The following is a 16569-nucleotide window of genomic DNA, read 5'->3' on the forward strand; positions in this document are numbered from 1 at the left end:
CTCACAGAGAGTTTGTTGAATGTCTGTGTTTAGAAAGGAGGAGTGAAGGCTTTGGAAAAGTTTCTCAGTATTTGTTCTGTTGGATGCTTTTGTACCTGTGAAGTGATAGACTGTGACGGTTGTGCGGAAATGAGAAACTGAGAGACACATTCAGCACCTGAAACCTCCAAAAAGTCCAACTTTAGAAATGTTTCAGACACCTGAAGGTGCAACTCAGAGGAACCTAAACTTTTGGTCCTGGTGAATCCTTGAAGAGAGAGAGTTTTGGGTTTTTTAGTTAGTGTTTGTTTTTGAAGTGGTATTGTGAGGGGTGCCTGAGGGTAACTTGAACCTCATTGTTGAGAGATCAGTGGGAAAGTGGAACAGGAGCTTAGCCGTCAACAGCTGTTTTTACCAAGGGGCAACATCTGGTTAGTAAAAATGAAGCCGGAAGTGCTAAAAGTTGCTGTTCACCGAGAATCTGCTTGAGGCTGGCTGCAGACAGACCAGACATCACATACACACCCAGCCATAAAAACTGATTTTTACAGCATTAAAAAGTAGTTAATCGGTCCGACCAATTAATCGGTCGGGCCGATTAATCTGGCCAATTATGCCTGTCACGACTATAAAAATTTTTGCTCCGCAGAGACTCTGTCACTCCTGTTCCTGTGTGTCTGTGTGTTGGGCTGCACACTGCCCGAGTGCCCGCCCCCTCCGTCCACCATTATCTAATGTAAAACTATAGAACGGCGTTTTAACGTTGTATAAGTTGCTCATTGTATTTACAGTTTGACTTTTTTTTCTACTTACTGTGTTTAAAGTTTGACTTATTTATTTATTATTGTGTTTACAGCCTGTTCTTATTTATCATTGGTTTACTCTACAGTTCTTATGTTGACAGTTTTGTAACTTAAGGTCCTTGTTGTAATTTAACAGTCTTCTGTCTCTGTCTTGAATCATATGGGTATTATAATGATTTGTGTTCATATACAGTATATATCCTGTATATCAATGAATTTATTACATATATCTGCCGACATATCGGTTTTTGGCCGATATATTGGATATCGGCTTTTTTTTGCCCCTAGTATCGGTATCGGCATTGGCCCCAAAAATCCCGCATTGGTCGGGCTCTATTAAAAAGCACGTTTACAGCATGGTTCAAAAAAACAGTTTGGGTCTAAAACGCTGATTTGGTTATTGGCATACACTGTACGTTGAGTGAATTGTTTTCTAACGCTGCGGCTTAGAAGTTATTAGGATCATTTCATTGTCCAATCAGATCAGCTCAGGTCACATGACTGATAGGCACCTTGTCGCTGTTGGAAGAAAAACTCACATCCAGCTCCATACCAAATGTGCCTGCGTCCATGGATTGGCTTCATTTCACAGTTTCAGGAACAGACGGGTGACATCACGGAGGCTATGTCCATGTTTATACCAAGCGGCAACCTCCAGTCTGAGAATATGAGACAATGCGGAAGTGCTAAAATCTGCTGTTTCCGGAGTGTCCGCTTGAGGCTGGCTCTGGAAGCGGAAGTCACAAACACACCAAGCCAAAAAAAGCCATTTTCAAAGTAGAAATTAACCTATTTACAGCCTGGTTCAAAAAACATCTCCTGTCTGAGTCGCTAATTTTACTACCGGCACCCACTGTACGGGGGGAGATTTTTTTTTCTAGCGCAGCCGTTCAGAGGATATTAAGGTAGTGAGCTCCCCCAATAAGAGGCACAGCTGAGGGTCACGTGACGGTTGGCGCCCTATGGCTGTAGGCGAAGCCCTTACCAATATGGCCGCTATAGCCAATGTGCTTCATTTTCTGTTTCAGAAACAGACGGGTGACGTCCGCGAGACTACGTCCATGTTTTATACAGTCTATGGTTATTACCCACTTTCTTCAGAAGATCAGTCAGAAATGGACAAAAGGTTTGTCCAGACCGTTTTTATTATTATTATTATTATCAGAGAGGAAAAAAATCTTTTGAAGGTTTGTAAGTTTGTCTGTTTTCATAAGCTGCAAGTACCTGGCCAATCAGAAGTGTTTAACTGTGCAAGTCTCACCCTTAGAGTCCCTGTGCAGCTCCTCTAGGAGGAACCATGTGGAGTTAAACAGAACTAAGTTTGGAGCCAAATCAAACCTTGTATTGTAACGCTCCAAAAGTTCCTGGCTCCTACAGTGGAAAAAAGACTAGATCTAATCAGATATGCATCTCGTTGAAGGGCACTTGAAGCTGTCACGACCTTTCGTCGTCCAATTAATGCCGCCTGAAGCCGTTCATACATACCCTCACCACCCTCCCACTCTCACTCCAGCCTGTCACCACGGCTGGCTGCTCACACCTTGTCTCGGTTTTCACACCTCCCACTCTCCACTCACTGTGACCCCGCTGTGACCGAGTGGGACTTGGAGCTGTGGGTGTTGATATTTCACAACTAAACAGATGTAGATGCTGGAGAAGTGTGTCAGATGAGCAGGTGTCACTCCATGTTTGTTTGATGCGCGATGGTTGTGGATTCCTGATGAGTTGTTTTTGATTAGATCTGCACATGCTCAGTTAAACCCTGTTGATGCTTACATTGTGATGTCGTACACGATATTTCAGATATTAATAGAGAGAGGAGACAGTCGAGATAAGATGGGATGGCATTTAATTCATCCCGTGGGAAATGGTTGTGCATCAGCTGCATTGCAAAGTAGGACGGGAGTCGATAAACAAGATACAAGCGCAAAGATGATCAGAAAGGTGCAACAGATGATGCAACGGGATAAATGTCACCATTACTGATACATATATAAGTTTTCTAACCTGTGCTGTTGTTATAACCTTAAATCATGCAGTGGCCTAAAAGAGGTCTGTTAGTTTCATAGAACAGTGGTTGTATGAGCTGCAAAGTCACAAAGCTGCATCAGCACAGCCCAAAAATTATGCTACTAGGATGTCAAACTTTAAACCCTGACGTGTAGAAGCAGGACAACACAGGAGCTCCAGATGTGTGTGTGTGTGTGTTTGTGGCTGGTGACAGAACACACACAGGACTCCGTTTCTGCAGTGTCACCAAAGACACAGCCCCTGGCATGTTGTAACACCGCATGGTTAAAGAAACAGTCTCTGTGCTGCTGCTGAGGGAGCAGCAGGCATGTGGTGACACCTCACGACTCTGACAGACACACAGCTGCTCCGTGAAGAGTTTACAGAACAGTGAGACGATTTCACGGAGCTTTAAAACAGTTTACGACGGCTCAGACTCCAGCGGTCTTCATTTAAACAAACACAGCACAGATGATGTCTGGAAGTATGGTATTCACATAAAACAGTTCCTTTTCTTTGTCTCATCCGATCTGCATGTCTTTGACCTCTTTGACTTGTTTTTTCTTGTTGTATTTCACAAATGTCCTCAGATGAGCTGGATTTTGCAGAACTGTTGGTGCTGGATCAGCAAAAACTGCAGAATTCAAAGCATTTCATCATTTCTCAGTCAGTGTGACAGGCTGTCAGTGTGTGGTCACACATGAAGCAGGTTGTAGAGAGATGAGGATGTCTGTTTGACTCCTCACTCGTTGATCCAGCTGAAGGAAACTTTACAGAGCATGTTAATGCTTTCTGATCTTTCTCTTTCTCTTCATCAGATTAAATTCTCCAGTTTCACTCAAAGTGATACTCCAGGATGGAACAAGTTGGGTCCTATCACAAGGTTTAGGGCAGAAATTACCCCTACAGCAGTGTTTTTGTGCAGCAGAAGCCCAGAGCGCTCGCACCAAACACCCCCTCCCTGCTCCTCTGCTGGTTTCCTCTGCACTCAGACGGGGACATATTTTACTTGACCAAAAACACAAATAAATGGACTCCCACCGAAAAACTCTGATATTGGTCTGCATTCACGCTTTATTTAGAGATTTTTCAGCGCGTTACTTTCACTCAAAAACATCGCTAAATAAGGCTGTAGTTCTCATCGTGTCTCTTCGTCTCAGCAGGCTACCTGCGTTTGTTTATATCTGGCATGCCACACGTGGCCTGATACACTAAGCGGCGAATGCCTCGTAGCCAGCTGTGGCTCTGCAGCGGAGGTAGCGCTGTTTTACGACACGATGAGAACTAGAGCCTTATTTAGCTGTGTTTTTGTGTGAAAGTAACGCGCTGAAAATTCTCTAAATAAAGCGTGAATGCAGACCGATATCAGATTTTTTTGGTGGGAGTCCGTTTATTTGTGTTTATGGTCAAGTAAAATATGTCCCCGTCTGAGTGCAGAGGAAACCGGCAGAGGAGCAGGGAGGGGGTGTTTGGTGCGAACACTCTGGGCTTCTGCTGCACAAAAACACTGCTGTAGGGGTAATTTCTGCCCTAAACCTGGTGATAGGACCCAACTTGTTCCATCCTGGAGTATCACTTTAAGGCTGTTCCAGCTGAACCCTGAAACAAAGAATAAAAATAACAGAGAAACTCATTTTGGAAATTAAAAAACAGTTGCTTTTTAATGATTTCATGAATGTTGAAGTGAAAAAGAAAAGCCATGTGCATGAAAATTACTGTTTTGTTTTGTTTTTGTTTTTTTTACTCTTTATAATATCTTTAAGGAGACAAATGCCAGAGTTCCTCAGAAACTGTGACTGTTAGTGTTTCACACTTTTCTGATATATTGCTTTAAAATAAATCAAAGGTCTGTGAAAAAGCTTTAATATGTGACGTTGTGGAAGAGGATGTTGTTCCCAGCATGCTTTGCCAACCTGGTATCTAAAATAGCAGCACTCAGGTAAATTCAAATACTCAGAGCATAGATTCATAAACGTCCGCCCAGTGATGTGTATAAAAGCAATTAAAGAGAACCTTGAGCACTTTGTCAGATTTAATTAGACTTTATCTGAGCTTTACTGGATTGAAAAGTTTCAGTCAACGTTTCAATTAAAAAACACAAATAGATGTTCACAAGTTGCATTCTGGGAAAGTCACACCACAACATTTCTTTGCACTTTTACAATTGTTCCTGCAAACTTTTGCGGTTGCACTGATTGAACTCTAGATGCAAATGTGACTATGTTGTTTTGAAACACTGTGAGCTTTCTTGGCCTCACAGTGTGGAATGAACTCCGCTTTAAGGTCTTTATTTGTGCAGATTAAAACCTCTTTTCCGCCAAACGCTAAAAGGAAAGCATCCACAGAGTCTGGACGTCCTCAGGCTGTCTTGTAAACTGTGTTACCTGCAGGCTGAATGCTCAAAGTGCTGCTTTAAATGCACTCAAAGTGTTTCTGATAATTTATCCACCGCCGCTCTGACCCCATTTCTCTGCCTCTCTTTTTACCTGGACAGGAGGAGCACCCAGTCAGCGGGGAAATCGCGCTCTCATCCCACGACCTCTACTTGGTGCTACAAGTGGAACGTAATCAGTGAGTGTTCCCTCTTTTTACCTCCTTCACACCTCTAATCACCTCCTCTGTCCCTCCTTCAGAAAGAGAAATGATTAAGGAGAAGGTGGGTGAGGTGGTATCAGGAGGAGAGATAAGGCCAGCTTCTCCTCCTCTCAGCTTGGGCTGAAGGTTACAGAACGTTTCCACTCATTGAAAGCTTATTAAAGGCTGAATGGATGGCCTCGGGACGTGGATGTGCTGTTGCTAATAGTTCTTGGTAGCTCAATAACCCGACGGCTACAAGGTTTCAGGTCTTATTGGTGAAAGCGCTTCAGGAGAACACGGTCACAAAAACCACAGTTTGGTCCTGATCACTGTTTTGTGGTCACTGTTTTGGTTCTGTTTGGTTGACATTGTTGTTTTTAACACCCCAGATTACCATATACTCTAATAATCCAGTATTAACAGATTATTTTTAATCAGTTATGTCATGTATAGTCATGAAAAACCTGAGAGAATGAGGCTGTTACCATTTAAAACATCATTAAAGCTGAATGAGAAATGGCTAGTTTCAACATGCCAACTCTTCAGTAAGGAAAGTCACTAAATGACGCTTCTGTCTAATTTGCTTATTAATCAAGTTGCATGTAATTGTCATGTACTCTGTAGGAGAAAAAAATAACCTGGGAGAGACAGAAAACAGGTAAAACACAACATCATAAAAATGTTAAGAACTACAAATTAACTTTCTTCTGTCCATTCTTGTTTTTTAATGTCTAAATATCAACCCTCCTCCTTTGTCTGGGCTGGGGACCAGTAACCATATCGAGACAAGCACTTGGTGATTGATTTAAATGCAGTTTTCTGCTCTGGAACAGTGATAGAGGAGGACTGTCTGTCTGTGTTTTGAATAGGGGAGGGACTCACACACCCTGACCATTGAGATCAAAACACACTTTAACCTCTGATTCTCCAAACTTTGGAAAAGTCTCAAGAGTTGTTGTCTTTGGGAAAACTCGCCAGAGAGGTCTGAAAAGTCATTAAATTTTGCAACAAAGTCTCTAAGTTGGCAACACTCAGTCATGGTTTTATCCTCCACCTTCTCACCGCCATCACCAGAGCTCACACTCAATCTAAAGTGCTCCCAGACAGCAGAACGACTCAATGCCACAGGTACACCCTCTAAGGCCCCGTTTACATGACACTGGAAACGGTCAATTCCGCAAACATTTCGTTGCGTTTTGGCCTTCCGTTTAGATGAGACCACGTTGCATTTTCGGTGAAAACGCAAACTTTTAAAAAACGCTACCCAGAGTGGAAAGATTTGAATCTGCTCCACCATCCAGCCTCGTGTAAACACAGAGCAGAGCGTTTCAGGGTGAAATGCTGACGTCACCGCATGCGCACTCGCAGTGAAGGCTGAGCGCGCAGCCACATTTCCAGTTTAGCCATTCCGGTCCAGTAGGTGGCGGTAGTGCGCGTCATGGTTGGATTGCCGACCGTCTCACACAACAAAACAGCAGAAAAAGAAAGAACAACCACAATGATGGCGGATTTCCGGATTACGGCACCACTTCAGTACAATCCACATAGCCAACTACTGGCCTGGCATGGCCACTACATGGTTGTGACTTTTGGTGGCTTTTGGAAATGCCAAGGAAGAATCTTTGCGGGAGTCTCCGTGTAAACAGGGCCTAACTCTGTCTGCTCCGCTCATGATGTAAACAACACACGCCTTCCCAAGTGTCCTGCTGGACTCCTTCACCTGGACTTGCCCCCCCCGGACCCAGTGAGAGAAAACTAACGGTTCAGATGTTTTTCATAAACTGTTCCATCCCTAATGTGTTTTTTGAACTTTAATGTAAGTCGTTGTAAGTCACAAAGAAAAGATGTTTGTTCATTCAGCAACAGTAAAAATTTCATTTGTATTCAAAGAGCTCCACACTTGACCCACTCTTGATCCACAGCTTCATCAGCTTCATTGTTCTGGGACCAGCTCAATCAGCATGAGCAGAGCGTTTCACGGTGGGTGTGGGTTGGGGGGAGCTGTGTAACAAGGTTCAAGGCCAGCAGAGGTTACCCCGTTCCTCTGATAACATGGAGGGCAGCTCCGTCTGGAGTGCGCGCTAACCAGAGACGTGCTGAGACTCAGAGAGCGGAGCACTTAACATGCTGGAGGAGGAGAGAACATGTGTGAACACCTCTCAGGGATCAGAACAAGGGAGCGGGGATCTCCGACCTGACAGCCTGATCCTCATTAGACTCTGTAAACCCAGGACCAGGGGAGGTCGTACAGGAACCCTGGTCAGAATACTGGGCTGGTTGCAAATGTTGAGACAGAGGGGAACTGGTAATCCTGGTGGACGACCTCTGTATAAATTTTAATGAGCTGAAGTCAGAGTTGGATAAAAAAATATTCCTGAAAGTATTCTCTGAAACACGCTGCAGGGTCACTGTCAGGGAAATCCTAACACTTTCCTACATGGAAACCTGGATTAGTTACTGTCATCAACATATACTGGAGACCAAAAAGCATCAATGCATTCCAATTTGTTTTTCCACAAGTCAGATCGATTCAGACGATCCTGGTATTGATTCTTTTACAGTCCTGCAGGGTTTCTGTGAGGGGGGTTGTTGTAGGATTTGTGTTGTACAGACCGCTATTTACTAAACACCTGTTGTTAAGTCAACAGGGGAGTGATGAAACTCTGTGCTAACAACATTAGAAGCTGATGTTTGGGCACATTTTGAAATAGGTTTAACTAGAACAGAAGAAGTCGATATAAGTCATGTGGAGTGTTAGATCTGTGAGGCTGTGTCAAGATATTACAGCCCTCAGCTGCAACTTTATAACTGGCATGTGAGAAAACTGCAGACAAGCTCCATGTATGAACAGATGATACCAATCTTTGTCTATAAGGTAGACAGGCTGGGGTACAATGGGCAGAAAAGCTTTATGAAGACAGAGCAAACAGAGCTGGAGAGTGACCTTCAGAGCGACAGACTTCTGTGTAACCCTGCACTTTGCAGCAGACTGTGCTTTACTGCTTTATCTTCTGCTCATCCAAGAAAATAATTCAACATTTAAATTCATTCCTTGTGTCTAAATTTTGAAAGGTATTTCTTTTATTCATGCATTTTATGGATGTGATCTCAGAGGGGCAGTTTAGTCAATAGTCTACACCAGGTGAACAAACAATAACTGGAAAACTGACTTACACTATTAGTCAAAACAATCGACGCCAAACATGTCACAACAGATCGATAGAGAGGGATTAAGAGAATGAATAAATGTATACAGTAGCAAGAGTAATACAAAAAAAGCACTGGTTTGATCTCTGAAGCGGTAAACATGTTAGAGTGTTAGTTCTCCTCAGGGGGTGAGACAGCGCTGCCCTAGAGGTATTAAAGCCCAGGTTCACCTTATTGACAAGCTGTACTCTTATTTTGGAGCAGGTCTAAACATTAGACTCAAGACAGTTCATATAATTTACAAAGAGACCAAACACCAGCAGATCAAGGAGAAAGTTCAATAAAAGCACGTCATTTTTATATATATTATATATATTATAAAACACTTGAAAACAATTTAAGAATTATACAAATATTTTGGCACAGTATTTGGCTCTCACTTAAAATTCAAAAATGACAGTTTATAGAGCGACAATTAAATGGGCTGAAAGTTGTGCCATTTTAAACTGAATTTGAATTGTTATATTGAATTTCAATAGCATGTTCTTAAATTGAATTTAACACTTTAAAACTTAATTTATTTGTTTTGGAATGTTGTTTTCACTTACTTGTACATTTAACTGTCCATATGTCTAAAATTCAAAATATAAAATTCAATTTCAATTTGAATAATTCAGACTAGTTTTACAATTCAGCAGCAGTTTAGAGTGAATTGACAGATGCACAGAAATCCTCTGGGTCCGTGAAGACTTAAGTTTCAAGCAAACCTGATTATTTAGTCCCTGATCTTCATCATGGAAATGGAGTTATCTTAGCTCGCTGTGCTCAGGTGCAGAGTACAGACACAGCCTGTTAAAGGAGTTTTCACTGATGCGAAGAGGATTTCTGTGGATTTGTACTTGATTACTCTACCTCACTGATGTAGATGATAGAATAGAATAGAATAGAATAGAATAGAATAGAAAATAATTTATTTGTCCCTGAGAGGAAATTCAGGAGTCACTGCAGCAATCAAGAAAACAAAAGTAAGAAAGCGTATAGAAAGTGCAAAAGGTCCATAAGAAAATAGTTGCTGACAGATTGTCCATCATTGTCCAGTTCAGCCAGTCTCCACCTCCACAGGGTCCAGGACTGAGCTTCTTCAGCAGTCTGTTCAGTCTCTGTCTCCTGGATCCTGTCTGCTCACAGCAGGTGAAGTTCTACCAATGTGGCGTTGGTGTCTGGTGTTAGCTCTTTTAGCCATGTATGTGAATAGCATGATGCTACTCTGCCCTCTGGTATTTCCTCTGTTGCTGGGTTAGCATGGCTAGCTTGTCCATCTGGAGATAGATCTTATGTTCCCAATAACGATGGATGGAAGGACAGGTCCATGTCTTCTAAGCTCCCACCTGAGAACCAGCACGTCGTCCTCACCTCCTTCTCCTTATTTTGTGTGGAAACATCAGGCCTTGCACCAGTTAGCATTGACATGCTATAGGCTGCCAATGGCTGATTGCACATGTAAACAATGCGGCAATGGTTACACGTAGGATCTCCAGACCAAAACAGGAGCAAAAATAGTAAAAATAGACAAAACCAGTTTGGTGTCCATGACCAACAAATGAGCCATACAAAGTGATGATCTACTCTACATACAATAAAAAAAGAGATGAAAAAATTACAAGAAACAAACAAGGAAGAGAGAGCTGCTGCAACAGGCAACCATAACCAACAGGGCGGTGCCTAGCAACAATTTAATGTAATGGTTGTGAGACACCTAACCGAAACTCAATTTTGTTCTTTTGCATACAAGGAATATGGAGTGCTGAATTTTTTTATGTAGGTTAGATTCATTTTCAAGGCATTAAATTCATTTTCAGATGATGCTTTTCAAATTTCGTATGATGATTTAAATTCAGTTTCTATTTGCACAAATCTCAGCCCATATGACTGTAATGATCAAAGCATATTTATCTTCTTTTTACATATGTTAATGCTGATATTGATCTGTGAGCTCAAGAATCAAAACTAAAGGTAGTTGTGAGGTTTTTGGTAATGCCCAGCCCTACAATCGCTACAGTTCTGACATGATTCAGCTTGAGTCACCTTAGGGAGCAACTATCAAAACTCATACACATCAAGTTTAGTTTTTTATACACTGACAGGTTCAGGGTTTTTCAAATGGTTTTCTTCAACAAAGCGATGCTCTTGAAAGCAGAAGGAGCTTTTAAAACCCTCTTTTCAAAACAACCAGACTTCACTGACAACAGAAGAAGTTCTACCTTACAGAGTACAGAGATCGTGGTGTTTCTCTGTGTTTGTTGCAAGACTTTGTGTTTACAATAGTAGTTTAAATCAACACAGTTGTGTGACTCACAATATGGTAAAAAAAAAAAAAAACTGAAAGAAGCTGCTCTGTGAAGTGAAATTTCTGTTTTTGTCACTGGATTCTGGTGGAGAGAACAACAAAGCTGCATCCCAGGTTGATTTCACTGCAGATCTGTCCCGTTGTTTGTTGGTTTCATTGTGAAGGAACACAGGAAGCACTTAACGGTGGGTGTCACATTATAAGGGATAAGTGACGATCATCGTGTCACGTTGAGGGAGGAAAGAGCGGTATTTACATATGGGATGCTTTGGATTTCTGTTGCTTGGAAACAGATTTACGACTCTGAGTCAGAGGAGGAAGTGAAACAGACAGATTCTCTTTGACGATGAAGGCAGACATGAAACACACAAACAAAGTTTTCTGGTACTGGTACACTGAGTCTGAGCGGGGAGTCTCAGTGTGTATCACAGGTCACAGAGCTGGCAGAGTGTGTGTTTATTTAAGTTCAGTCTGAAGCAGAGAATGTAGGTCAGAGACTGAGGGACACACACTGGAAAGAGTCTCTGTGCTGACGGGGGAGTAACTGGGAATCTAACTGGAGTTTGTTTTATATACTGGACTTCTCCCAGTGGAGCATAGCCAGAGCGAAACTTCATTACTCTTTACGCATGAGGCAGGATGAGGAGGAGACGCGCCTGACTGCAATATAACAGACAAACATCTGGTGAAATGATTACACGTTATCACTCTGGAGTTTATCTTTTGAGATCAAACCATTTGTTGACACAGCTGTGCTGATTACTCGATTCTGATTGGTCAAAATTGTACAACAAGATCTTATTCCCAACGGCTAAATCAATGCCAGAAACAACCTGAATGCATTTATCAAATCACATTTCCCCTCTGCCTGTTGACACGTTGGTAGCAATGTTGGCACCCGTCTCAGTCTGGTGGAGCTCTGCATTCATAGCAGTCATGTCAGACTTCTGCTAGGTCTGTGTCCAGTCCGTCTCCTTTCTGCTGCACTTTGGTTTGTCCGTTAACACCCAGCAGCTATATGATCAGAGCGTAGCCCAGAGCTGGACTGCCAAACATGAGACTGACAATTTCCTGCATCAATTATCGAATCAACAAGTTTAAACCTCCATCATGAAAACCTCTGACCTGTAGTCTTCTGTCTCGATCTTTTTGATTTTTGTTGATGTGTTTAATGAAAGTGATGGTGTTGACTTTTGACCTCTATCAGTTTAATGCATCAGTTCCTGCAACTGTAGAGGCCTTCTATATCTACTCAAGAGGGCCAGACCTGAAACTGGACCGAGCCAGTTAAGTTCTAGTGTCATTGGGAAAACCTAACCCTAATCTTGAGCCGAGTCATGTTACCACATTGAAGAAAAGCAGAAAGACGATAGGTTTTCTTCTTTGTATTTGCATCTCTCTGTTAGTTCACCACATCCTCATGAAGACTCAATGAGGGTCAAACTGCTCTGCATTTTTTGATTGTGGTGATATTTTTTTAGTAATGCCTTAAACCAGTGAGGGCTTTTTAAATTTATCCTTGACTGAAGCGAATGTACCTGAAGGCACCCTGTGGCTCTCCCACACTGACAGATTTATACCCCATTACTCGAGGCACATTTCATTTGACTAAGCTGGTTAAAAAATAAATAAATAAAAAAATAAATTTTTGAGGTCAAAGATAGTCCTCTGTGGAGAAAAAAATGTTCAGAATGTAAGCCCAGGTATCTGGTTAGAATGATACATTCTATTGTTTATTTTTTTGTACAAGAAAGATATATCTTTTTAGGACTTCAAAACACTGACATCATGGAACGACCTTGTTTGTATGAAAATGATATCACTGCTTCAAAATATTTGGTTGAAGTGGAATTTGTGGCACAAACTATGTTTTATATAGTGACATGCAAAAATTGATGTAGTTCATGGTCATTTTTTATAGCTGCACCTGAATTCTTTATCAGAACAGCCTCAAGGAGAGGTCAAACCTATGTTAGGATCAGTCAGAGCTCAACTGACCAATCAGAGTCAAGTGTTTAATGCAGCACACAATACAGAGGATTAATGTATCATTTTAAATACAATAACATGTTACATCTCTTTTAAAGGCAAATATCTGAGTGTTCCCTAAAAACCAGGCTGGTAGACTGGACCTACAGAGTGTGACTCATTCATTTTGAGTCATCTACACAGAAACAAAGACAAAGAGGAGGAGGAGGAGGAGCAGTGGACATAGCTGGAATGAGAATTAGCTGGGAATATGCTGCTGGGGGGAGCTGACCTATACGCAGATGCTGAGAATAGATTGAACATGAGGGTTGGTGAAGAGTTCTCTGTGTGTGTATGTGTATGTGTGTGGGTGAGTGTGAGTGTGTGGGTAAGTCCAGGAATGCTGTCTGACGTTAGTCTGGACATGCCCATGCTGGCTGCAGTACTCAGAGCAGACAGATGACGAGGCATTTGTTGTCAGCTTGTCTCTGAATTTGTCATCTTCACAGCTGCTCCTACTGATGAGTCCAAAACAAAACCAAACAACCAGTCACATGTCGGGAAGAGGATCAGCTGTCTGTCTGTTCTTTGTTAACAGAAGAAACTTAGGTGGGCTAAGCATGGAGCCCTGAGGAACGCCATTGTTGCTTCTTCTCTTGGATATTCTAGTGCACACAGCTCTACAGGAGCCTCACTGGTTTCCAAGACAGCCAATCTGTCGTCACATCCCTTCTTTATACAATCAAATTACCAATTCAAACTAAACTTGTTGGAAAAATACACTGTGACATTAAGGAGTGTGGTGAGAACTAACTAAAGTGACAGAAACTACAGTTTGTCCCATGTCCGATCTGTTTACATGGAGGAGACAGAAGTTTACACTGCAAAAAACTGAAATCTTATCAAGTGTTTTTGTCTTATTTTAAGTAAACATTGTCTTTTCGGACTTTATATGAGCCACATTTAACTGACCAGTCCAGAAAAATTTCTTCTTTCAAGTTGTTCAAAGACAAAAATGAGGTCTGGATTGCTTATATCAAGTAAAAAAAAAAATCTGCCAATGGAACAAGAGAAAAGTTACTTGTTTTAAGACAGTATTTTAGCTTTAAGCAAATTTTCTAGCAAATTTTTCTTGCTCCATTGGCAGATTGTTTACTTGTTACAGGCAATTCTGACCTCATTGTTGTCTTTAAACAACTTGAAACAATACATTTTTCTGGACTGATAAGTTTAATGTGGCTCATATCAAGTATAATAAGACAGTTCTTACTTAAAATAAGACAAAAACACTTGATAAGATTTCATTTTTTTTGCAGTGTACTTGAGCTAAGAAAGAAGGATCAATATTAGATCTGTTTATAAACAGTTACTTAGACAACAAAAAGCCATATTTTGTGCCAAGGTGGATGATGAAGCTCATTGGAAATGTAGTCATCCCAGAAAAACAATACAGGCTGATCATGAATGCTTATATTGAGCCTATTTGTCTGTACTAAAGTAGAAATTATCCTGCAGCAGGACTCAGACATTGACTGTTGAATTTGTAAAATATGTTTCTTTATATTTCACAAAGAAGAAAAAGAGGACCAAAGAGTCAGAGACAAATGAGACGATGTGTGATGGAAATATTGAAGTGCAGCTTCAAGGGATGGAAGCAGCTTTCTGGGATGATTCAGAGTTTAATATTTATCTGAGGCCTTTGCGAGGCAAACAAAGTGTCTCTGTTTTCTTAATTTTAGACATCAAAAAGCAGCAGGACTGTGTTTTTGTGTGTTATAATCCTTCTTATCCTGAGGGTACAGATGCAGGCTTTTGATGCACATTTCACCCGGAAGCCATCCGTTTAGTCCTGTTGTTTGCCTGTTTAAATCATCTGAAACGGCCCCAGAGATGGGGCGCTTCATGTTCTGAGGAGGTCGTTATTGTAACTGCACCCTGCGGATCAAACCCTGAGATTTATTCCTGCTTCAATAATTATTTCCTGGAAAGCAGAGCGATGAAGAAAGCAATTTCCTCATCCAGCAGGACATAATCTCATAAGAGCAAAACTAATTCTGAAAGGGAAAAAATTAAGCTGCCTTGTAGGAAAGGAAATATCCAGTGAAAGAGGAACATAATGTGTTTTGAAATTGAACTAGCACAGGTTCAATTTATTCACTCAAGAAAGGAAAATCACTCCTGCACATGTTACAGGTATCACTGGTTGCACAGGTTAATTAAGTGCGACAGGAGAATTTAACTAATATGTACTACATGAATTATCTGACCTCTGCAGGAATGGCACAGATTCCCGTGCGTGATTTTATCACTGACAGGTTAAAAATGCAGAAAGAGACCCTACAAAAACAGAAATATGATTAAAAGCCTCTCCTTTAAGCTGTCATTTTGTGTTATCGTGTAATGCTGACAAAATGTAAATGTTGACATCTTGTGTGTAAGCTGTGATGTTATTTCTGCCTTACTTTGAAGAATCTTTTCTTCTCTTTTTTTCTTTTAAATAAGATTAGAAGCATTCACTTTTTTCCTGTGGCACCTGACCGTTTGCACTGAAAGGTTTTGACCTTTCTTGATATTTGAGAATGACTAAAGAAAGCTGAGATCATAATGATTAGCCTCTAGGATTTCTTTTTCAAATATTTCCCAAGTGCTTTTAATCAGATCAATAAACTTTCTTGATATCCTTTTTTCATTTTGAATTCTTACGTTATTTTGCTTTTGCACACAGAAATAGATTATTTCCCAAAGAGCAAAAACTACCAGGGTCAAGATCAGTAGCCTTCCAAGGAACTGACCTTTTATTGAGCCGAAGCACAAACCACTGCTGCGCTTTAACCTTGTAATGCTCTCAGCTTGTAATCGATCAATCCAGTCCAAACTGAGGGTTTGTCTGCACCTTAGTATAAAAACCTCAGCTCAGGCTTTGAGCATCACTGGAGCTGGAAGCTTCATGACAAAAAAAGAAATCACTTTAGATTTTAAAAAAATAATTGTTGATGTTTACAAAGCAGGAGAAGGATGTACAAAGTTTTCACAGCACTGTTTCCAAGAGTCACGAGAAGGAGTGAGAAGTGTCATCAAGAAATTCAAAGGGAGAGTCACACAGCACAGCACAAGCCTGGCAGAGGTAGGAGGACAAAGATTTCAAACTGGACCCTGGAAAAAAAAAGACAAGTCAGAGCGAGATGTGTAGCTGCAAAAGGCCCAGAACAACAACCAAACTACACAAGTTCATGACTTCAATGAGTCAGGACGTGTCAAAGTATCAAAGAGGACGTCATTAGAGCAATGATGTCAGAGATGGACTTCTGTGGAGGATGCAGGATGAGAAAAAGTCCACTTTCGAGAGAGACCTTCAATTTCTGGAGGTGGATTCTGCAGATTGGATGCACCCAAAGTGCTCTCTGCTCAGATGAGACTGAACTGGTGCTCTTTGGAGAGACATAAAGACAGAACTGAACCCAAAGAACACTACGAGTCAGTGCCCAGTCTGGAACTGGGAATTTCTTCAAGGTTGAAGGTTGAATCCTCAAGTAGTCAGCTGCAAAACAGGATCTTGGTCTCGGCTTTGTCTTCCAATATGACAATGAGCCAAAACAAACGTGACACCTGGTGAAGAACTATTGACTAGACTGCACAGCACCCTGACTGATATTCTATTTAAAATCTTCAAAGTGATACTCAAGATACAAGTTGGTTCCTATCACAAGGTTTAGGGCAGAAATTACCCCTACAGCAGTG

At 41.3% G+C, this 16569-nt stretch overlaps 1 protein-coding gene across 1 annotated transcript in view; it reads left to right on the forward strand.

Annotated features, from left to right (window-relative positions):
- The window catches only part of adam19a (ADAM metallopeptidase domain 19a), a 246573-nt gene that overhangs the window by 108826 nt on the left and 121178 nt on the right, over window positions 1–16569 (forward strand). Inside the window, exon 3 of the mRNA XM_074662083.1 lies at window positions 5287–5363. Coding sequence (XP_074518184.1) covers window positions 5287–5363 — 77 coding nt within the window. The remainder of the gene's footprint in view (window positions 1–5286; window positions 5364–16569) is intronic.

Source organism: Halichoeres trimaculatus, unplaced genomic scaffold (assembly GCF_033239565.1).
Source record: "Halichoeres trimaculatus isolate MK-OKI-2021-1 unplaced genomic scaffold, fHalTri1.1 fHalTri1_scaffold_22, whole genome shotgun sequence".
NCBI lineage: Eukaryota > Metazoa > Chordata > Actinopteri > Labriformes > Labridae > Halichoeres > Halichoeres trimaculatus.